The 22327-nt window shown below is 61.7% G+C and overlaps 1 protein-coding gene across 4 annotated transcripts in view; it reads left to right on the top strand.

The window, feature by feature from the left end:
• The window catches only part of ZMIZ1 (zinc finger MIZ-type containing 1), a 219785-nt gene extending 200124 nt beyond the window's left edge, over positions 1 to 19661 (top strand). For 2 of the 4 annotated variants that reach the window (XM_054728694.1, XM_054728693.1), the window contains 14 exons: positions 181 to 471; positions 3444 to 3626; positions 4760 to 4837; positions 5424 to 5598; positions 6119 to 6260; positions 7771 to 7981; positions 9097 to 9202; positions 10112 to 10272; positions 11227 to 11294; positions 11596 to 11664; positions 12096 to 12340; positions 13589 to 13755; positions 17753 to 18010; positions 19403 to 19661. In XM_054728694.1, the coding sequence (XP_054584669.1) occupies positions 181 to 471; positions 3444 to 3626; positions 4760 to 4837; positions 5424 to 5598; positions 6119 to 6260; positions 7771 to 7981; positions 9097 to 9202; positions 10112 to 10272; positions 11227 to 11294; positions 11596 to 11664; positions 12096 to 12340; positions 13589 to 13755; positions 17753 to 18010; positions 19403 to 19510 (2262 nt within the window). In that variant the 3' untranslated portion in view covers positions 19511 to 19661. The remainder of the gene's footprint in view (positions 1 to 180; positions 472 to 3443; positions 3627 to 4759; positions 4838 to 5423; positions 5599 to 6118; positions 6261 to 7770; positions 7982 to 9096; positions 9203 to 10111; positions 10273 to 11226; positions 11295 to 11595; positions 11665 to 12095; positions 12341 to 13588; positions 13756 to 17752; positions 18011 to 19402) is intronic. The other 2 variants (XM_054728695.1, XM_054728696.1) reach the window with 2 other exon arrangements.
• Positions 19662 to 22327: the final 2666 nt, after the last annotated feature.

Here is a 22327-nt window from a genome sequence, read left to right as displayed (position 1 = left end):
TCTGCAGAGGGCAGCAGTGAGCCCAGGAGGCTGGCTGCTCCTAGGGGCCTGGTCACCAGTGGCAACCACACAGGAAAGTGCCCCCCACCCCAAGCCCCCCACCTCCCTACCCTTCCCTCCCTGCACTTTCAATGCATGTGGCATTTTATTCTTTTTTTTTTTCTTCTTCTCCCGTTGAAGGTCTGTTCCTCTTTCCAGATGGGTCCCACCCAGGCGTATAACAGCCAATTCATGAACCAGCCCGGGCCACGGGGGCCTGCCTCCATGGGGGGCAGCATGAACCCTGCAAGCATGGCGGCTGGCATGACACCCTCCGGGATGAGCGGCCCTCCCATGGGCATGAACCAGCCCCGGCCGCCCGGCATCAGCCCCTTTGGCACACATGGGCAGCGGATGCCCCAGCAGACCTACCCGGGCCCCCGGCCCCAGTCCCTTCCCATTCAGAGCATAAAGAGGCCATACCCAGGAGAGGTGAGTGTGCCCACAGGCAGGGGGTTGGCAGGGCTGGAGGAGGGAGGATCCTGGGGCTTGAAGACCCAGGGTTGTGGGAAGTACCTGGGAAAGGGATTGACCCCCTTGGAAAACCTGGGTGCCAGCAGCCCTGCTGGCCGGGCTACGGAGGCCCTTGTGGCCCAGAGGAGTCAGGGGCTCCTGGGTTTAAGCCCAGCTCTGCCATTTCCCCGCTGGGAGACCTTGAGCAAGTCCTCCCTGAGGCTCAGCCTCGTCACCTGGAAAGGCGGTGGCGCTCCAGCCTCCCTCCGAGGGCTGCTCGTGGGACTCGAGTGAGGAGGCACGAGGAGCTTCGCCCTGGGCTGGCGCGGGAGGGCCCTTGACAAGCCGCGGCCTCTGTTAGCGTTCACGTTTGTCTCACGCAGACAGTAGCTGGGACGGTTTGGTAAGGAACTACACTCCCGTAGGCCCACAGCCTCCCGCCCGCACCAGGGCTTCCCCACGTCCCTCCAAGAGTGAGAGGGAAACGTTAAAGACTGGCCACGTCGGAGAGGAGGTTGGAAGGCAGGCAGCGTGTTCCATCCGTCGTCAGCTGCTCTGCGGCTGCCCAGCCAGCGGGGCCACGCACGGCGTGTGAAGATTTAGGAAGGTCAGGTCCACACCTCCTGCCTCTGGGATCCGAGGCTTCGCAGGAAAGATAGGTCTGAGCAGGGACCCCCATGGGGCTCCAAGTGAGGTCACGGAAGGAAGGCCTTCTGGGGGTGTCCCCAGGCCTGCAGGGAGCGCTCGGACCACGAGCTGGTAGCAAGTGGCCTGTCTGGTCAACTGCAAAAGACACGGGGACCCCAGAACCCTGGGCTGGCGCACATCCCCCAGGAAGCCTGCCTTGATTCCTCCCCCGGACAGAGCCCTTCCGAGCGTCTCCCAGCACTCGGCTTGTGTGCCCATTCTCAGGTCAGCTGCACCCCTTTGTCTCGGAACTGTGGCCTTCCGCTGGGGCTCACAGTGCCTTTAAAGCCTGAAGACTGTAAGTCCCTGGAAGGTCTGTGGGGTTCCTCGGCGTTCACCTTAGCTTGGGCTAGCACAGGGGTCGGCAAACTCGTTAGTCAACAGAGCCAAATATCAACAGCACAACGATTGAAATTTCTTCTGAGAGCCAAATTTTTTTAACTTAAACTTCTTCTAACGCCACTTCTTCAAAATAGACTCGCCCAGGCTGTGGTATTTTGTGGAAGAGCCACACTCAAGGGGCCAAAGAGCCGCATGTGGCTCGCGAGCCGCAGTTTGCCGACCATGGGGCTAGCAGGTGGCTTGGCCATTGGTGAGGTGTCCTGAGTCCTCAGGGAGAGGTCAGAGATCTCCAAAATCACCCAGGAGCCTGGGCCAGGCCCCGACATGCCTTCAGGTTGACACCAGTTCAGGAAGGGGCCAGGAGGCAATTGGCCCCCAAGATCCTGGCTGTTCTCGGGGGACCTCGCGCTGTGCTGTTGGCCTCACTCCTGTGCTCAGCCCTCTCGGCCTTCTCTGGGCTCAAACTCCTGTCGTCCCCACTGTCTGGGCCACAGGGGCCTCCGTAGCCTGGCCAGCAGGGCTGCTGGCACCCAAGGAGCTGTCCATGGAAAAGGCGGGGGCTTCCCGGTCGTCAGCCCGACATCGGCCCAGCGCCCGCCCCAGGGCCCCGCTCCCTGCTGTCCTGCCGCAGCAGGGCCCACCAGAGGCTCTTGATTCTTTTTGCTAGATCATCCTCTCCCTAGAACGCTGGGGCGACCGGTGCAAAGTGCCTGACCCTGGGCTGTGACACGGTGACAGCCGGCACAGCCTGGCCCTGTCTGGGAAGCCGGCGTCAGCTTGCACTGGCACACCCCCAGAGTCTGTGAACTGCTGGGCTCCTGGGGTGGGGCTGAGTCAGGGCCCTTGACAAGCCACGGCCTCTGTTAGCGTTCACGTTTGTCTCACGCAGGATCCTGTCCCGTACAGGATCCCTTCTCCAGCCTGGGGGGCCGGCGCAGCCTCCAGGGATGTGGGGGGGACCTCGCTGTCGCAGAGCCCCCCGTTTGCAGCACGGAGTTAGAGTTCCTCGGCACTGACAGGCGCCTCCCCCTCTGTGCTTTATCCGGTCCTTCCTTCGCTCCTTGAGCGAGTGCTTACTGAGGGCCTGTTTTGTGCCAGGCACTGGGACAGCGTCTCCTAGACCTCTGAGGCCAGAGGGCAAGAGAGACGATTAATAGACAAGGGGTTTCAACAAACAGGAGGAGAAAGCACTGACCCTGCAGCACATAATGGCTGGGTGTCTGGGTGGCCCGGAGGGTCTTGATCTTACTGATGGGGAAGGTGGCTGAGGGTGGAGACCAGCACGAGCAGAAGTGGCATGTGCCACGTCATAGCTCTCTGAGGACGGTGCCCCTGCCTGCCCCTCCCCCTCTCTGGAGCTGTCTCCTCTCCTCTCCCCTCCCCTCCTCTCCTCTCCCCTCTCCTCCCAAGTGCCTCCCCTGAGAGGGTTTTCTTAGCCCTTTGCCACCCTGGTCTCCTGACTTCTGCGCGGATGGCCCAGAACTAAGCAGTGTGTTCCACTCGGTGTGGGGTGTGGGGTGTGGGGACATTGCCCTCCAGACAGCCTCAGGTGCAGGGCGGGGTCACCTTTCCGGAGGTGCAGCCCGTGGTCTGTGTGCCCATCACATACCAAGCACCAGGGGAGAGAGACACAAGCCCCCACACAATGGTGTTAACAAGAGGCTTTAGCGGTACCCCCAGAGTTCAGAGGGCACGGTGCTTCGAAAAGACGGCGCAGAGCCAGTTGGACAGAATGTAATGTCCCCGCGTGTCCAGGCAAGAAGCGCCCCAATCTCAGGCTCCACCTCCGTTTCCAGGTGGGGAGGGATTCTGCGGGTGGGAAACGGCAGGGACGGATGAGAGAGGTGGGCGGTCCTGGCAGTCCAGCCAGCGGCTCAGCTCCCGGACACTGACGACTCCCCGCTCTTCCTCTGCTGCCACAGCCCAACTATGGAAACCAGCAATACGGACCAAACAGCCAGTTCCCCACACAGCCCGGCCAGTACCCCACCCCCAACCCCCCGCGGCCGCTCACCTCACCCAACTACCCTGGGCAAAGGATGCCCAGCCAGCCGAGCACCGGGCAGTACCCGCCCCCCACGGTCAACATGGGGCAGTATTACAAGGTGAGTCCCTCCCCACCCCCCACCCCACCGTGTCTCCTAGGCTTAGGTGTCCCCTGCAGTCGCCAGGGCGTGTCCTTGCTTGGAGGGCTGCATGGAGTGGCCAGAGGCCCGGCTGGCTTCTCTTGGTTCCTCTTCTCACGGGCTCAGATGATGGTTTTCCTTCTCCTTTGGCTATTTGCAGCACACCCAAGATAATAACAATAAAGGAAATACGTCTTTTAAAGGGAAAGCACCCTGAATGCATTAACATTTCATCAAAACCTTGTTTCTCCACATGCATGTCCAACATGTTGTAGAGTTGTGGCTGTGATTTTTTTTTTTTTTTTTTTTTAATCCTCACCCGCGGATATTTTTTCCATTGATTTTTTAGAGAGAGTGGAAGGGAGAGGAAGAGACAGAAACACTGATGTGAGAGAGACACATTAATTGGTTGCCTCCTGTATGCCCCCGACCAGGGCCAAGAGTCTGCAACCAAGATATATGCTCTTGACTGGAACCGAACCCGGGACCCTTCAGTCCTCAGGCCGACGCTCTATCCACTGAGCCAAACCGGCCAGGGCGTGGGTGTAATTTTTTAATCTCTGTCACTTGACATGAGATGATGAGCATGCCACTTGTTGCCTAGGTGTCTCGTGGTTCCACTTGCGCTGGCCGCCTAGCATTCCCCTGAGGTAACGGCCGTATTTACCCCTCCTTTCTGGTGGACATTGGGCTTTCTGACGTGGCGCTTTTGAAATGGTACTGTGATGAATGTCTTCAGGCACAGAGTGTCTCCCTTCCTCGGGGTTATGATAAAGTGCGTTCTCAGGAGTGGAGAAGACTCCGGAAATAGCTTACATGTATTTGCCGGGGAATTATGTCAACTGACACGGCCACCTGCCGTGTGGCATTACTATTTTTGCTCCAACTTCGGCACAATACTGTTTGTGTTTTTGCACGCTCGTTTGCTAAGTTAGTAACTGTGGACAGAGAGAAGGGGAACCCTGCCCCCAGGGGGTGACCTGCTCTACCCGCTCTGCTCCCCACCCAGCACGGGGGCCTCTTCAGCACCCCCTGAGCTCCCGGCAGATCTCATGGCAGGAGGGAGAGCAGCTTCCTCTCTACTCACGGCGCTCTCGATCTTGCTTTCACAGCCGGAGCAGTTTAACGGACAGAATAACACCTTCTCGGGAAGCAGCTACAGTAACTACAGCCAAGGGAACGTCAGTAGGGTGCGTGGTTTCTGTCTTAGGAACTATACCCAGAGTGCCGCTCTCACCCCAGCCTCTGGATGTGAGGGGGGCCTGGCGATGGGGTTCTCTGCCTGGCCAGAGAATCCGCAGCTTCGGGGAGAGGGGGGCAGGAGGGGCGGACCTGGCCGGTCCTGGAAGAAAGCAAGGTGGGGACTAAGAAAGGGAGAGGGGCTCCTGGGGAGCCACTGCCCTATGATGCTGCAGGCCTGGCTCTGTCTGGGGACCCCCGTGGGCTGGCCCAGAGTCATGATGTGGGAGCGGGAACCCTGGGCTTGCCCCAGCTCTTTCCTCCCGGGGTTACATCAGACCAGTCCCCATCACCCAGGGCCTGAGTCCCCATTGGTAAATGGGCTGGGGGACCCTTCACCTCCTACCTGTTTTCTGATGGGGTCAGAAGCCTGGGTGCAGCCAGGAAGGAGGGAGTGGTTTTTCCGGGGGCTCTCCTCCCTCAGGGGAGCAGGGCCCATAGCCTAGGACCTGGGTTGGGTGGGGTACATGTCCACAGCCATGGATCCTTCCATCTCTGTGACCCCATAACCGATGTGTGGTTTCTCTTTCCTTCCAGCCTCCCAGGCCAGTTCCTGTGGCAAATTACCCCCACTCACCTGTTCCAGGGAATCCCACACCCCCCATGACCCCCGGGAGCAGCATCCCCCCGTACCTGTCCCCCAGCCAAGATGTTAAGCCACCCTTCCCGCCTGACATCAAGCCAAATATGAGTGCTCTGCCACCACCCCCAGGTGAGCGCCCCCCTCTCCCTGCCTGTGTCCGGCCAGGAGCCAGGGGCTTGGAAGTTGGCCTGCCTCTGGGGGCTGGGCATGTAGAAAGGGCAGGAGGGCTTGAAAGCCACACCCAGAAGGGAAATCGGAGGTGGGGTTCAGCTGCCAGCACCCTCACCACCTGCCAGCAGCCCTCATCGCCGGCCTGACACCTGAGGCTGGGGGAGAGGCAGCTGGGAAGGGGCTGGGAGAGGACGCCGGGGCTTCCAGAGCAGGGAGCTTGTGGGCGGGAGGAGGAGACAGGGATGGGCGGGATGGGGCCTGGAGACGGGGAGAAGTGACGGCTCCCTGGTGTGTGCTGGACCACACAGCCCAGCTCCTGTGGCCGTGCTTGCACCCACACCTGTGTGTGCCTCTGAGCACGCAGCCAAGGGTGCATGTCATGTGGGTGAGTGAGCCCCACCCACGGCCCCGGAGCCCACGCTTCTGTGCGCCCATGGCGGCCAGAGGCCTGTGGCTCATCGGCTCCTCCCCCACCCAGCCACCCACAATGACGAGCTGCGGCTCACGTTCCCCGTGCGGGATGGCGTGGTGCTGGAGCCCTTCCGCCTTGAGCACAACCTGGCCGTCAGCAACCATGTCTTTCACCTGCGGCCCACAGTCCACCAGACGCTGATGTGGAGGTGAGTGTCAGGGCAGGGGCACGGGCCGGGCTGGGTGGAGAAGGCCCTGTGGCAGCATCAGCCTGCCACCTTCCCCTGTTCAGCAACGTTGACTGGCCCTCTGTGCGCCAGGCCCTGGGGATGTCATGGGGAACCTGACGGTGCAGGAGAGACAGACAAGCTACCTTCCCTGTGGCCTGAGGGAAGAGAGAGCTGTCACTCACCCAGTCCCAAGAGAGTGGTCAGGGACGACTTCCCAGACCTGAAGGCTGAGCGCAGGGTGTTACCCTGCAGAGGCCCTGAGCTGGCAAGAGGAACTTGAGAGCGGCTCCTTGTGGCCAGAGCAGGGATGTGGAGGGAGAAGCTAGAGTGGGAACAGGGCTGGGTGGGGCAGAACAGACAAGCCTTGCAGACTGTGGGGACTGCCACCTGGTGGGGCTGCTGCTCAGACACCAGGAGGGGCGGCTGAGCGGCTGGAGGTCCCTGCTGGGCCAGGCCCTGTGTTCCCTGCCTTCCATGCCTGATCTTTGACCTTTTGAGTAGGCAGTGCTTACCGGGTTAACAATGAGGAAACGGAGGCCAGAGAAGCTGATTAGCTTGGGGGTGGGGGGGAGGTTCTCACAGCTGGCAAGGGGCGGAGCTGGGACATGGGCCTGGGTCTCTTGGATGCCAGAACCTGATGGTGTCTGCACCCTCAGTCCTTCCTCCTCAGGCAGGACTCAGTTCCATGCCATGCCTGTGACCAGGGCCGCTCAGCTGCCCAGTGAGCACTTCCGAGGCGGGAGATGGGTCTGAGATGGGGCATGCCCACACCTGCCACCTCTAGCAGGCTGCAGTGAGGGCCAGGGACAGACAGACAGCTGGGTGGCGTGAGGGCATGCGGCTCAGGTGCTCAGCAGGAAGGTGGAGAGACCCTGGTGCAGGGCCCTGCTCCCCCACCCCTGCTTACCCATGAGTGCCCTGTCTACGAGGTTTCCTGGAGCCCTGTTGGGTTTCAGGCGTATGTGGTCACTGCTGGTTTCGTGGGGACTCCCTTTAGTGATGTGTCTTCAAGGCCCATTCGGGGGGACTAAGCCAGTCCCCACCCTGGCCTGCGTGCTTCTCCCCTGCAACAGGAGCCTTGCAATGGGCATAATCAGCCTCTCAGGTGGTCTTGTCAAATTAGTGTCTTTTTGTTTCTCTGTCCCTGTTGGGGGGGTGGGGAGAGAGCGGGGGGGCAGGCATAGCCCTTATAGAGTAGGGGCTGGAGATCATGGCTGGTGGGGGGCGGCTGGAGTGAATGGGTAAGTGGAGTTATGGGGGGACTGGGTTGTTGGGATGGGTTTTGATTGGAGGTGGAGCAGTGGGAATATCCAGGGTGAGAGAGGAGAGCTTGGGGAGGCTGGGGGAGCAGTTGAGGCCAAGGATAGGGTCTGCATGACACATGGGGCTGTATTGAGTTCGGGATGCGTGGCCTGGCGAGGTGTCATGGAGGCCACGGGCAGCCTGGCAGAGCCGACCTGAGCCCCGCCTCACCCCGCCTCACCCCCAGGTCTGACTTGGAGCTGCAGTTCAAGTGCTACCACCACGAGGACCGGCAGATGAATACCAACTGGCCGGCCTCGGTGCAGGTCAGCGTGAACGCCACGCCCCTCACCATCGAGCGCGGTGACAATAAGACCTCCCACAAGCCCCTGCACCTCAAGCACGTGTGCCAGCCGGGCCGCAACACCATCCAGATCACCGTCACGGCCTGCTGCTGTGTGAGTGTGTGGGCAGCGCTGGGCACGGCGCAGGGAGCCAAGGTCCTCGACCCCCCTTCTCAGCCTTGTCCTTGGGTCTCCATACCCCATCCCCACAGCCACTGCAGTGATCTTTCAGGAACACCCCCCAGAAACATACAGAGGCCCCGGGCTGTGGAATAAAAGCCTCCGAGGCCGCTATGCTCGGGCCTCTCCCCTACACCGCAGCCTCCGTGCAGTCTGCACTCTCGCTCCCTTCCTCCTATTGGCCCCTCCTTCATCCTCCATCTCCCTTGAGGCTCTGTGTGCCTCAAAGCGAGGCTCTGTTCTGGCTTCATCCGCAAGAAATTGTTATATTCTAGTCACCTTTTCCCCCCGGGCCAGCTCCACCAAGTCTGGAGTTATCAACTCCTTCCCTTCCTCAGTCCATCCTCTCTCAGAATCACATGTGTGTGTGTCCCTGACCTGTGACTCATTGCTCTAGGGCCACATCTGAGCCACACCTCTGTCCCCAGAGACCAGGGCTTGGCACAAGGGCTTGCGTGGAAGTGCATGGCCTGCCTTGTTCTGGAGCCTCTCGGGACACAGGAGAGGGAAAAGCTTTGGTCTTGACTTTACGAGCATTGGGGCTGTGAGGCCTCCTGGAGATAGGAGTCACAGGACGGGATGCTCTCCGAGTGAAGAGCCTGTGGGGACTTGTTGGAGTGTGCAGTCCTGGAAGGCTTCCTGGAGGAGTGAAGATAGGGACACTCTCAGGCAGAAAGGGTGGAGGATGCATGGGGGCAGGGGGGCAGTGGTGGGCAGAGCTGGGAAGTGAGGCAGGCTCCAGTCCTGCTGCCCAGTGTCCCCTGACCCATCCCAGGGTGCTTCAGTGTCTGTCATAGCCTTGTCGGCTTAGAGCAGAGACAGCTGCTCCCAGGTAGTGACCCCAGCCTGGGTCCCTTGACTCCCAGGTCCAAGGACACGTCCTGGTCCTTGAGGGCTTTCTCCCGCAGGTCTCGGGGCACCTGCTCCTGAAGTGTGTCACTGTGGACATGGCCTCCTAGGGGCCTCGGGTACAGGGGCAGCCGAAGAGGCTGCAGGTCGGGGGGCCATGGGGGCCGGGGGACAGGACCAAGCATCACTCTTCCTCGCAGTCCCACCTCTTCGTGCTGCAGCTGGTCCACCGGCCGTCCGTGCGCTCCGTGCTGCAAGGCCTCCTCAAGAAGCGCCTCCTGCCCGCTGAGCACTGCATCACCAAAAGTGAGTGAGGGCCAGGCCCCAGCCTCCCAGGCACGGTCCCTCGGGGACCTTTGGTTCCGTGTGCGACACCCCGGGGCCCTGAGTGGTCCTCCTGGAGGCCAGCCCTGGCTCCTGCCCTCCTCTGGGTCCATGGCGATGATCCGATGAGCAGGGAACTGTAGGAGCCGGTGGGAATCCTGACCCACCTGGTGCACATCACAGGATGTGAGGCTGGTGAACACAAGACTGTCCTGTGGTGTAGACAGGCCAGGTGGGCTTCCTGGAGGAGGTGAGCACCTGGAAGGATGGGAAGACCTGGAGAGGGAGGAATCTTCACTGGGAGCGAGGCCCCAGCAGCTCATGCCTCACTGTAGACAGAACGACCTGTCTCAGCGTCCATTCCTTTGGAGGAGTCCCCAGGTGACCGTTCTGGGGGTGCCATGCGGGGAGGTGCCCTGCTGCTCCTCCCTGTGATTATGCTGCACGTTGCCTCCTGCTCCCGAGAATCCCGCCGGGCGGTCCGTTGTCCATTCTCATTTCCACACTCGCAGAACTGAGTGCAGAGGCGCCTGAGGAGGCTCCGCTGACCCAGAAAATCCGTGGAGAAGTGCCAGACGGGGTTTCTGCACGTTTTGCAGAAAGTCCCCTTCTTGGGAAGGCGGGGCTTGTTCTGCGGAGCCTGGGGCACTGACGCAGTCCCCTCCAAGTGCACGTGCACCCCACACGCATCGCACATGGGGCTGCCGTTGCAGAGTGCGGGGCGGCCTGGGGTACCCGGCAGGCGGAGCTCCCTTCGCTAGTTATTCCCAGAACCTCCCAGTTTCAGGGTGGGGATAGAGAACCAAAGTGTTTCAGCTGCTTGAGGAAGTGGGGAGGGGCGTGTGGAGCAGGGCCTGCCCTCCTCACCCACCTGTGCCTCCCACCCCACAGTCAAGCGGAATTTCAGCAGCGTGGCAGCCTCGTCAGGCAACACAACCCTCAATGGGGAAGATGGCGTGGAGCAGACGGCCATCAAAGTGTCTCTGAAGTGCCCCATCACATTCCGGCGCATCCAGCTGCCTGCTCGAGGTCACGACTGCAAGCACGTCCAGGTGAGCCGTCCGCAGAGCCGCTGGCATCTGGTCGGGGTGGGGAGGGGTCAGCATGGGGCCACAGGGCCTGCCTCTGACCTCTGAAGGACACTGTAGCCACCAGCCGTGATTCCACCATGTCAGCCATCATTTACTCTTTGAGCATCTGTGTGCTCAGGGCTGGGGCCGGGAGGCTGCAGAACTAGATTTAGGCTGTTCCTGCCCCGGCAGATGGCAGGTGCCAGCTGGAAATCCCGCCCATACAGCCACGGCTGGTTCAGGACCTGAGACAGGGACGCCTCTCCTGGTCACTGCTGTGTTCCTGGGCCTTGCCCGAGCCGGTGCTCAGGAAATGAGTGACTGTCACAGTCCGGGTGGCTACAGCAGACACTGCAGATGCGGGCAGCCGGGTGGCAGGGTTCGCTGTGCTGGGGCTGCTCAGGAAAGGAACCCCAGAAGAGGGGTGTGGGGAGCCGTCTGGGAGGAGCTGGGTGTGGCCTGCGGGGTGGGCAGGAGGAGAATAGGCTTCGGGCCGGCCAGCTGCCTTCTCAGCCCCACCCTCCCACTCACCCTCCCAGAGCTTCCTGTGGGAGAATGATGTGGGCAGGATGGACATCTGGTCACTTATTTGACACGCTGATGAACTGGACCACATGCGTCCTCAGTACCTGGGCTGGGCGGATGGGAGACCGGAGTCCATGCTGCCCCCAGCTCCACCTGTGAGGGGTGGCTGCGGGGGAACCAGGAAGGATGTAGGCACAGGGTGGTGTGAGGGGGGCTGGGCAGAGGCGTGCGGGGACAGAAAAGTAACCCCACCCGACAGCCAGCCCTGCGTCTGTCCACCATGTCTCCCTCCCTGGTGAGAGGCCTTCATAGGGTCTCGGGAGCAGTAACGTTGCATCAAAGCAGTGTCTGAGAGTCCTGATCTCTTCTGTCTGTCCATCTGTCTGTCTGTCTGTCTGTCGGCCTCCACAGTGCTTTGACCTGGAGTCATACCTGCAGCTGAATTGTGAGAGAGGGACCTGGCGGTGTCCTGTGTGCAAGTGAGTGACGCCCACCCCAGCGGAGCTCCTCAGGCCTCCCTCCGGCCCTGCTCTTTGGGGTCCAGCACCTCCGCCGGCCCTAAAAGCTAGCGAGAACCCACAAACAGCAGAGGCTGGGATGACAGGAGCTGTACATAGTCACACTCCCCTGTGTCAGGCAGTCACAGGGCTGCCTCCTGGCAGTGCCTGCAGCATAACCAGCAGCGGGGACGGAGTGTGGTTGACACAGTGGGTGGGACGGGCTGTGCCCCCACCCCTTAGGGTCCAGGAGCACGGCCAAGCCTTTTCTCTCCTTTTCCAGTAAAACTGCTCTGCTGGAAGGCCTGGAGGTGGATCAGTACATGTGGGGCATCCTGAATGCCATCCAACAGTAAGTGGCTCCCAGCAAGGGACACGGGGAGCGGGAGAGGGGGGGGCGGGGGGGGCAGGGGGGGCGGGCGGGGATGGCAGCCTGGATTGGGTGCGTGAGCATGTCAACATCCCTGACACCCTGGGCTAGAAAACCACTGACCCATCTCTCACCTTCCTCTGACTTTATCTCTGGGGGCAAATGCACTTTCCGGAAAGGACCAAACTCAGCCAGGGTAGGAAGCTGACAGTGCCCCCAACAGCCACTTCCTGGGTGGGGCCAGCTGCCCTGTGCCCGGCCACTTGCTTTTCCTAGCCTCAGTCTCCCCCTCTCTCACATGATGTAAAAACCCCATACCTCTGTCATAGGCCTGAGGCAGGGGACCTGGGCAGGGACACCTCCTATTCACAGCTCTGCCCCCGCGGCCTCAGCTCTGCCCCCGCCTCCCCCAGCTCCGAGTTTGAAGAGGTCACCATCGACCCCACGTGCAGCTGGCGGCCAGTGCCCATCAAGTCGGACCTGCACATTAAGGATGACCCTGACGGCATCCCCTCCAAGCGGTTCAAGACCATGAGTCCCAGCCAGATGATCATGCCCAATGTTATGGAGATGATCGCAGCCCTGGGCCCTGGCCCGTCCCCCTACCCACTCCCGCCTCCGCCTGGGGCCAACAACTCCAACGACTACAGCAACCAAGGTGGGTGACGCCAAACGAGGAGGGCAGCACCGGGTCCCAGCGGGGGCAAAGGACTTCTTTGCTGATGGTGGCAGTTGGAGGAGGGGTGGTGGGAAGAGGCAGAGGTGGCATACGCCGCCAGGACAATCCCACATCACTGGACTTGGGGGTACGGCGGCCCATGCACCTCCCATCTTAGTCCAACTGCCTGTTCCATCCAGCCCTGTGGTTGGCGCCCAGCTGGGAAGCCTGAGTGAAGAGCTGCCCCCTGAGCCAGTCTCCTGCCTCTCCCACCCCCCCGCTCCACCTGGCCTCCTCCCGACTCCAGGCAGGCAGGTGCCAAGCCCAGGGGCTCCCGAGCCTGCTTTGCTGGGGGCACACTGCCACCCTTTCCCCAGACTCAGTGCTCACTGGGACCAGCAGAATACTCTCACGTGGAGCTCTCTGCCCTCCCCTCGTCTCTGACATCTATATTGTCCCTTCTCAGCAACGGTCCCACGCTGCCAGGGGCAGAGTCCCAGGGTTTGGAGCTTCAGCCTTGGGCTACCAAGGTCACCATCACTGACCTCTTACTCTCTGCTGCCAAACCAAGCTTCACCATATGGCCATTTCTAGAAAGTACCCACGCCCTCAAACACAGGGCAGCAGCTCCCTCATAGGATCCTGCTCTTAGGTCCACAGGGCTCCTGTGATACAGGCCCAGAGGGGCTAGCCCACCCAGCCAGCGGCCCACAGCATGTGTCCACAGCCGCCAAGGGCCCAGCTTCCCCGAGTGCTGATCGGACCCCTCGCCAAGGCCACGTGCTGGGGAACAGCAGCCGGGAGGCCAGACAGCTGGCTTCCAATGGTGTCATCCTGATTCCGACACAGTTTTCTTTGTGAATCTGGCAGAACCTGACCCGTTCTGGGATGGTCGTCCCAGCCATGAGGTGCAGCCCTGTGGCGGCTGTGGGGGAAGCACTTCCAGGGGCTAGCTCAGCATATCCTGTGGAGGCCTGAGCCGTGGGCCTCACTCCATGTCCCCTGCCCACAGGGGCCAGGCCCCCCTTTCTCCCACTCTGCCCCTCATAGCTGTAGAGCAGCACAGGCCCTGGGGCTGAGGCCCACTGGACAAGGTCGCATCGCTGCCCGTGGCAGAGCCCGGATGCTGAGGCTGCAGGAGCCAGCTGGGGCCTCAGAAGGACAGGACTTGGTTCTTAATTTATACACCGCCTGCAACCCAGGGGTGCTGTCTTCCCTGCAGTGACCCCGCCCATTTGTTCCCCGCAGGCAACAACTACCAGGGCCACGGCAACTTTGACTTCCCCCATGGGAACCCTGGCGGGACGTCCATGAACGACTTCATGCACGGGCCCCCCCAGCTCTCCCACCCGCCAGACATGCCCAACAACATGGCTGCCCTGGAGAAGCCCCTCAGCCACCCCATGCAGGAAACTGTGAGTACCGCTTCCTCATCCCACCCCCAGCCCCCACCTCTGCAGACGGCTCCCCCAGAACCTTCTAATGTTTGCCTCGTTCCTCCCAGGCCAAGGGGAGGACTGAGAATTAATTGGGTTTGGGGGCTCAGGAAGGAGTGAGAGACTACCTGGGGCTGCGTCATAGCCCATTGGCACCCTTGAACCTATTTCACCCAGGACACAGGCTCAGGAGATGGAAGCTTCAGGCTCCTCCCTGCATACACACATGCACACCCCCATGTACAACCTCACACTCATGTACATCCCCATGTATAGCCTCACACACTTACACATCCCATGTACAGCCTCACACACTTACACATCCCATGTACAGCCTCACACACTTACACATCCCATGTACAGCTTCACACACATGTATACCCCATGTATAGCCTCACACATATGCACACCCATCTACAACCTCACACAAACACCGTACACATCCCCACATGCCATTCCCTCCCTCTCTCCCCCACTTAGACACACTCTTACATTACCTTACTGTAGCCCCGGCCGTGTAGAATTTTGTCCTAAACCCAGGAACTTACTCCCCAGGGATCTGAATCCTTGGAGTATCACCACCTCCTGCAAAAAGAAATGCCGGGAAATCTGCTTCTCCTGGGCATACTCACTCTGGTCCCATTTTACCTGTTACACATCCCGGCACGGCTGAGAAGCCCTTGCGGGCAGGCTGTCCACTGCCACCCCGAGGCCTCCCCACCGCGTGGCCCTGGCGGCAGAGGTGGGAGGCCAGTGAGCACTGGATAATCGGATAATCCCACTCGCTTTACCAGGGGTTTCCTTAGCCTGGGCCCGGGCTGGGCCTTGTACCTGATGGAAGCAGGACAGACGCGGGCCTTGCACTAATGGAGCAAAGTCCTGGCAGGGCCTGAAGGGAGCAAGAACAGTCGGGGTTTGGGGGAAAGCCTGAGGGCCGAAGGCTGAGGCTTCAGTGATGCTGTCTGCTCCTGAGGAGAGGAGGAGCGGGAGGAGGGTGCTGAGGCCCAGCAGTGGGTCCTGGGCCACATGGCAGGAGGGAAGGTCAGGGCTCCCTCAGAGGGCTCCTGTGTGGCAGCAGGTTGGGTCATCTTACACCAGAAGGCTCCATTCAGGCCCTTCATCACGTGGCCTGGAAGGAAGGGGCCTCTGGGCTGGGCCGTGTTCCACACACCTGACATGGAGGTGGCCCTGCCACTGAGAGTGGGCTGTCCGGGGCCAGAGCGACCCGATGGTTAGCGCAGTGGCAGAACCAGGAGTCTGCGTGAGGGGCGCTCTAGCAGCTTTCCCGCAGGACCCCGAATGCCAGGTCAGAAATAGGTGCTTTCTCGGGGCTTCGGCTAGGTACTTTCTGCCCTATGGGGCCCTCTACTTCTGGGGGCCTTTCCCAGCCCTGCCCCCCAGGACCTTAGCATTCCATGGACAGCACCCCACACTCCCGACTCTCACATGCTGCACATCGGAGCCCTCACAGTCCCCAGCACCCCGCACCCCCGACTCTCACATGCTGCACATTGATCGGAGCCCTCACAGTCCCCAGCACCCCACACCCCCAACTCTCACATGCTGCACATCGGAGCCCTCACAGTCCCCAGCACCCCACACCCCCAACTCTCACATGCTGCACATCGGAACCCTCACAGTCCCCAGCACCCCACACCCCCGACTCTCACATGCTGCACGTCGGAGCCCTCACAGTCCCCAGCACCCCACACCCCCGACTCTCACATGCTGCACGTCGGAGCCCTCACAGTCCCCAGCACCCCACACCCCCGACTCTCACATGCTGCACCTCGGAGCCCTCACAGTCCCCAGCACCCCACACCCCCGACTCTCACATGCTGCACGTCGGAGCCCTCACAGTCCCCAGCACCCCACACCCCCGACTCTCACATGCTGCACATCGGAGCCCTCACAGTCCCCAGCACCCCACACCCCCGACTCACATGCTGCACGTCGGAGCCCTCACAGTCCCCAGCACCCCACACCCCCGACTCTCACATGCTGCACGTCGGAGCCCTCACAGTCCCCAGCACCCCACACCCCCGACTCTCACATGCTGCACGTCGGAGCCCTCACAATCCCCAGCACCCCACACCCCTGACTCACATGCTGCACATCGGAGCCCTCCCAAACCCCAGCGCAGGCAAATGTCAGTGGATGTCCTTCGCCTCCTGTGTCCAGCGGGACTTTCTCTTGCCTTGTTAGCCCTGCGTCTGGTTCCTCGGGGATCTAAGCCTGTGAGTTGACTTCATGGTCCCCCAGGAGGCTCCCCAAATATGCACTGTCCTTCCCCGTTTCTGGGCTCTCCGTAGATGGCAACTGGACCCAGAAGTACAGCGGTGCAAGGTGGGGTGGGGTGGGGTGGTGCGGTCACAGATGAACTCCCCCCACACCTGCCCCAGCTGGGCAGGATCCCCTGTGCGCAGGGACTGGCGGGAGGGCTTCAGCCAGGTGCTGGCTCACTCAAGGCCCGTGCCAGGTGGCAGGTCAACAGGTATTATCAGCAGGTCCAGAGAGCACGTGCCCCTCTGGGTCCTGAGACACTCCAGCAAAATGTCAGGGCCAAAGGGAACAGCTGTGTCAGCACATCTGGAGACTGTCCTGGGCTGGGGTGCCGCGGGAGTATGGAGCCCCTTCCTTCCCCCCCAGAACGTGCGCTGTGGGGCATCCACAGGCATGGGTGGGAGTCAGCGGCTGGCCCTCTCCCTCCAGCTCCTCCTGGTCCTTCTCACCTCATGCGTACCCCACACTCGGTGCCCTGGGCCCCAGTCTCAGGGCCTCAGCTGGAGGGGCACTGCTACGAGGGGCCACCTGGGCCAAGGGCAGAGGCCAGCCCCCAGCCAGAGGGAACAGGAAGAGGAACTATCTAGAGATCAGGGAAGGTGTGGCTGCCGTGTTCAAACCCACAAAGGGAAAAGGGATGCTTCGTGTGGCCCTGAGGTGGGGGGGGAGGACGTACCAGAGACCAGGGAGACGTTTGCTCACCAGGCTGCCCTGGTGGGTCGTGTGCTCCCCTCACTGGCAGTGCGTGTGGGCTGAGGGCCTGACAGGTGTGCTGGGGGCAGGTGAGGGCTTGCACTCAGCCTTTCTCTTCAAGACCTAAGCTCTGAAGGAAGGGGGACAGCAAACAGACTAGCAGGGGAAGTTTAGGTCCCACCCACCACCTCCCCTGCCCACCCACAGCCCCCATGCCCAGTGCGTACGCCCATGGGAGAAAGTGGGTCCTCTAGTTCACCTGTCAAAGGCACCACCCACCTCCACCTTAGCAAGGCGGCCCCGGGCGAGCCCTGGTGCCTAGTGGTGGGGAGGGGCCTGCCTTCCGTAGCACCCCGGGGTACAGCCGGTAGGTGGGTGGCAGGGGGAAGAGTCTGGGAGGCCCCCCTCGGCTCCTTTGACTGGGGCTCAGTTCTCCCTGCCCCAGGGCATCAGGCAGGGCCAGTCCTGAGGCTCCTGGAGGAAACCTGTGTGCCCACTTGGGGGGCGCAGACCCATGAGCTGCTCGCCTGCCCCATGCTGTCTGTCCGTGTCTGCTCTCCTCCCCCGGCCCTCGGGCGCCCGCACCATGCTGCCAGCAGCACCCTCCCACCCCCCGCCCTGGAAACATGCCCATTGTGCTTGTCCATCCTGCCCTCGCTGTTGTTCATTGTGGTGGAGTCCGGGCTGGGAGGCGGCGGGCTCCCGGCCGCGCTGTCTGCTCATCTCCGAGCCCCTGGCCGCCTCCCTCCTGGGCCCACAGCCTCAGAGGCCCCTTCCCCACCTTGCCCTCCACAACCTCCCCGACTGGCAGTTTGGGGGGAGAATTTTGTTTGTTTCTCTGCAAAAAAAAACCAAAGCAGCATTCAGCTTTGTAGGGGTTGGCTCTGTTTTGGGGGTTTGTTGTTTTCCTGGTTTTGTTTGGTTCTCATTTCTCCAGGCATCCCGTCGCTGTACCTCGTCACCTCACCTTTCTTTTCTCCTGCTCTCTCCTCCTCCACAGATGCCACACGCTGGCAGTTCTGACCAGCCCCATCCCTCCATACAACAAGGTTTGCACGTCCCACACCCCAGCAGCCAGTCAGGGCCTCCATTACATCACAGTGGGGCTCCTCCTCCTCCTTCCCAGCCTCCCCGGCAACCGCCACAGGCCGCTCCCAGCAACCATCCACACAGCGACCTGACCTTTAACCCCTCCTCAGCCTTAGAGGGTCAGGCCGGAGCGCAGGGAGCATCCGACATGCCGGAGCCTTCGCTGGATGTAAGTTGGGGTCCCCACTTGCCTTGGCCTGGGGCTAGGCCTGGCGCCCGAGACCTGCCCAAAGAGCAGGGCTGGGTGTTGAGGCTCAAGGCCCGGGTGGAGGAGGTGTAGCTGTGAGGGGCTGGGTGGGTGGCGTGTGGGCCCAGGCAGCTTGTCTCCCCAGGCTTCAACAGGAAACCCCACCATGGGGAAGCCTCACTGAGGGTCTGAGGGTCCCCTCCCTGCCCTAGCAGCCCCTGCCCCTCACCCCTTGGCCACGGTCCTGCAGCCCAGCCTCGCCCCACCTTCCCCAGGCTCTCACAGAGTCCCTCTGGGCCGGTCCGGAGGCAGCACAGGAGGCTCCTGCCCTTCTCCCCCTCCCTCCTCCCCCTCTCCGCCCACATTGAGTTTGCCATCTCCGTGTCTGCCACACTCTGGCCCCGGGCAGGGGAGGGGCTGGGATGACAGCCCCTCTGTCTCACTGGTGTGTGTCTGTCTCCAGTTTCTTGTCCGTGTGTTATCCATGCCCTTGCTTCTGCTTGCTCCATCGCTCACTCTGAGACAGGCCCCTGGATGGGGTGAGGGGCCCGCCTCCGGTCACGGGGCTACTGAGGCGGATGTGGGAGGCTGACACTCAGTCTCCCACCTGAGACCTGGATGGTCTGAAAGTTGGGAAGAGATGCTGGGAATGCTGGGGGCGGGGCCAGGGCTGGGGTGGGGGGGACCTGCAGAACTTGCCCTGCCTCCCAGCCCCCAGCTCTAGATTCCCAGGAAGGAGGCCTGCCCTCTCCTCAGCCACTCCTGCCCTGCAGCCCCAGCCCCGTCACCCTTGGCCCCGCAGTGTCAGTCGGGGGTGAATGGGTGCCCTCGCTGTGCGGTCACCGTGGGCTCTGCCCAGCTCTCCACCAACCAGGCCAGGGGGTGCCTTAGATTCACGAGGACCCCCGTGTGACAGGAAGACACCAAGGACCTCAGGGTAGAGGGTAGGGACCGTGCAGCCTCTGCCCAGGGCCGGTGCTGCCAGCCCGCCACGGGCCTGCCAAGGAGCGGAGAGCTCCTGAGAGCCAGAGATCCGGGAGGCAGGAGCTGCAGGGGCCGCCTCCGTGCACAGCGGGTTCCGCTGGGAGGCCCACTGGACCTGCAGCTCCTTGGGGCAGGTGCCGGGGCCAGAGGAACTGCTGCGAGGAAGCCTCTGCCCCGCCAGGGGCCTTCCCAGCTGGTGGGCTTGAAACAAGCATCGGTGCCCCAGACCACACGTGGCCACGTGCATTTGGGGACAGCCCGCACGGTTAGCTTCCCCTGTGGGGCCAGGACCCTGGGAGGCAGGCAGGCAAGGGAACGGGCATGGGATGCCCCATGTCCCTCACCGGCCCCTCAGCAGCACCTCATCTGGCTTCTGTGTTTCTTTTCCAGCTCCTGCCAGAACTCACAAATCCCGACGAGCTCCTCTCGTACCTGGACCCCCCGGACCTGCCGAGCAATAGTAACGATGACCTCCTGTCTCTCTTTGAGAACAACTGAAGCCCGCCCTCCGCCGGGGCCATCCCTCCCCACTCCGCTCCTTCCCGTCGTCCCACACACTTTCCCGCTGGGAGCCGAGTCCTCAGACCCTCCCCCCTGCCATGGCCTCAGCGCGGAGGGGCGGAGGGCGCCCTGTGAAGGCCGTGGTCTGGCGCCGGCGCGCGGAGCAGGCCCGGAAGATGACCCTCACGATGGAAGCGCGGTGAGAGGACACCCGACAGCTTCCTGGTCCCTCCGTGTGCTGACCCCCCGCGACCTCCAGTGGCCGCCAGGTTCTTCCAGTTTCCAAACTGTAACCCTGCCCCCCTGCTTCCTGGCCCAGAGCCTCCTCTGTGACTGAGCCCGAAAGAAGCCCCCAGCCCCAGGCGGCCGAGCCCTGGGGAGCAGTGACAGTTGGCTGCAGGGAGAACAGCCCGCCCACCACCATCACCCACCACAGAAAAGCACAAGCCTCTGGGACAGCGCACTCACGGAGGGCCAAGGCTGCCACTTGACCCTGACCTCTAGCCAAGATACCCTGTAGGCACTCGCTCAGCAAGCAGAGAAGGACGCGATGCTGTGTCTGAGAGAGGGTGTGCCATTCCTGCTTGGGGACTGTGGGGAGAGGGTCAGGGCCTCCTCAGAGCCAGGACAGCACAGCAGGTGGCTCCACGACCTTGGACTCTAACGGGCCTGGGAGGGCAGAGAGCGAGTGCCCAGCGGAAATTATTGTGCCCTTAGTTGGGGGCGGGGGAATGCCGCCAGGTGGTCAGTAGGAACGGCAACTTAAAACTGCTCCAGGCCACTCCTGTTTTTGAACAACAGCCTAAAGCTACAAAGTCATCTGGGGAAAAGAACATTGGACTTGGACAGCAAGCAAACGGTTTCTCCCCACGTGTTCCGTGTCCTCCCTCCTGCTCCTCTCCCACCTCCCCCAGACTGCTGCGTGGAACACCCACTTCCCTCTCTACTGATTCCCCTTTGTCCCCCCCCCCGGACGGCAAGGTGGGATGGTGGAAAGGCATGGGAGATGCCGGCTCGGGTGTGTGCAGGCGTAGCAGCAGGAACCCGGCATCGGTATCTCCAGCCCCCGCTGTCTGGCTGCCGGTGTCCGAGGCTGCCCGTGTGTGCTGGGGTGCACCCACAAGCATCGAGGGTGTCTTCATGGCGGCCTCAGACGCCGCGCTTGGCTGCCAGCCGCTCCCCTCTGTGTCCCTCCGCCGTCGAAAGCTCACCCCACACTCCTGCTGGTTCAGACAGAAGCAGCCTCTGGTTTCCCTCCACCACGTGGCTCCACTCAGCCGACTGCTCTGAGTCTCCAGGTAGCTGTGTCCTCCGCTCCCTCCACCGCACGGCCTGGGACGCTGCCAGGCCGGCGGGTCACTTGTGTCTCGTCTGTAAATTCGCCGCGCCCCTCCCTGCTGCTGCCTGGGGCCTCCTGCTCTCCGGTCCACCGGTCCACCGTGTGTGCCCAGTCTCCGGCCCCCTCGGGTCGGGGCGGGGCGGGGCGGGTGGTCCCAGCACTCCTCTGCCTCTGACCGGGACGGGCCCAGCTGTCGATTCCCAGTCACTACGCGGCCAGCACAACGATTCCTGAGGGAAAGCTGCCGCTGTCCGCTCCCACCTTGTTTCCTTGTCCCGTTGTTGAGGTTTTTTCAAAAAGTGTGGTGTTCAGTATGCAAATCAATTATTTTAAGAATTGCTTTTGTAAATATCTTTGTGAATATTTTAGTATTGTCTTTGATAATCTTCAGCATTTTCATGACCTGGTTATAGCCTTTGCTGGTGTTTTTAAAATGCCTTGACTCAACGACAAAGACCGAGTCCTTTTTTAAAAAAAACACACAAAAACAAAAAAGCATTCAGGGCTATGTGTACCAATGAAGGGACGAAGCGCAGAGGTGGCTGTGCCGGGAGTTAGAGACCAGGCTGCCCAGTGGGAGAGCCACGCCCAGGCTGGTGGGACGGGACGCAGCAGGGAGCACGTGGCCGTCCTTGCCCAGTGCAGACAGCCCCGGCTGGTGGGCGGTGTGTCCGGTGTGTGGGAATGTTCCGCCCCAGACAGACTTACAGACACCTTCCCTAGAAGTTCCTGCTTCCTGCCATGTACTTCTCTCCCCAGAGAGGCCTGGGGTTCATTCTGGTTCTTGTCGGGGTGTCCCTGCTCTGCTCAGCTGACCTGCCCACAGCTTCCTAGTGCAGGAGGTCACTGCACCCACAGCCGGGTCCAGGCACCTCCTCCGCCCTCTGGGGGAGCCCGGGCCCCGACCCGAGGTAGGTTACCTGGATCCCCTTTCTCGTGAGCCCCCACTAGCAAGTTCAGCAAAGAGCCTTCCTGAACCAAGGTGTCGAAGCCCGCCCTCCGGGGACGAACTCTTCCAGAGCGATTTGGGGGCCAGGCCAGGGGGCCAGGGAGGCATGAAGGCTCCCGGGCTGGGAAAGCCCCAGCTGATGGCAGATTCCGGGGGCAGCCTCCCCCGGCAGGGCAATTCTGAGCTCAGGAGATGCTTCCCTGATCCTGTTTGGATGACCACTTGGAGCCATAAGTAACCTCAGCAAAAACGAGGCCTCGGCAAGCCCCCTCTCCGCGCCAGGCATGCACCAGGCCACAGGCTGCCACTCCACAGACGGACAGGGCACAGACGGACAGGGCGCCGGCGGCCAGCAGGGAGGCCCCAGTGCAGGCAATCACCCCATCTCCTTGGTTTGAAGCTTTACCCATGTATCATGTTCCCTGTACCCATTTTATTTTTTAAGAAACGTCTAATACTTTGTCCCTAATGGAAGCCCTACACCCCCAGAGAGCTACATGTCTGCTCCCTCCGCCTGACCCACCCG

Source organism: Eptesicus fuscus, chromosome 17 (genome assembly GCF_027574615.1).
Source record: "Eptesicus fuscus isolate TK198812 chromosome 17, DD_ASM_mEF_20220401, whole genome shotgun sequence".
Taxonomy (NCBI): Eukaryota; Metazoa; Chordata; class Mammalia; order Chiroptera; family Vespertilionidae; genus Eptesicus; species Eptesicus fuscus.
The sequence above is the reverse complement of the archived record's forward strand: the minus strand, read 5'-3'. Positions and strand labels throughout refer to the sequence as shown.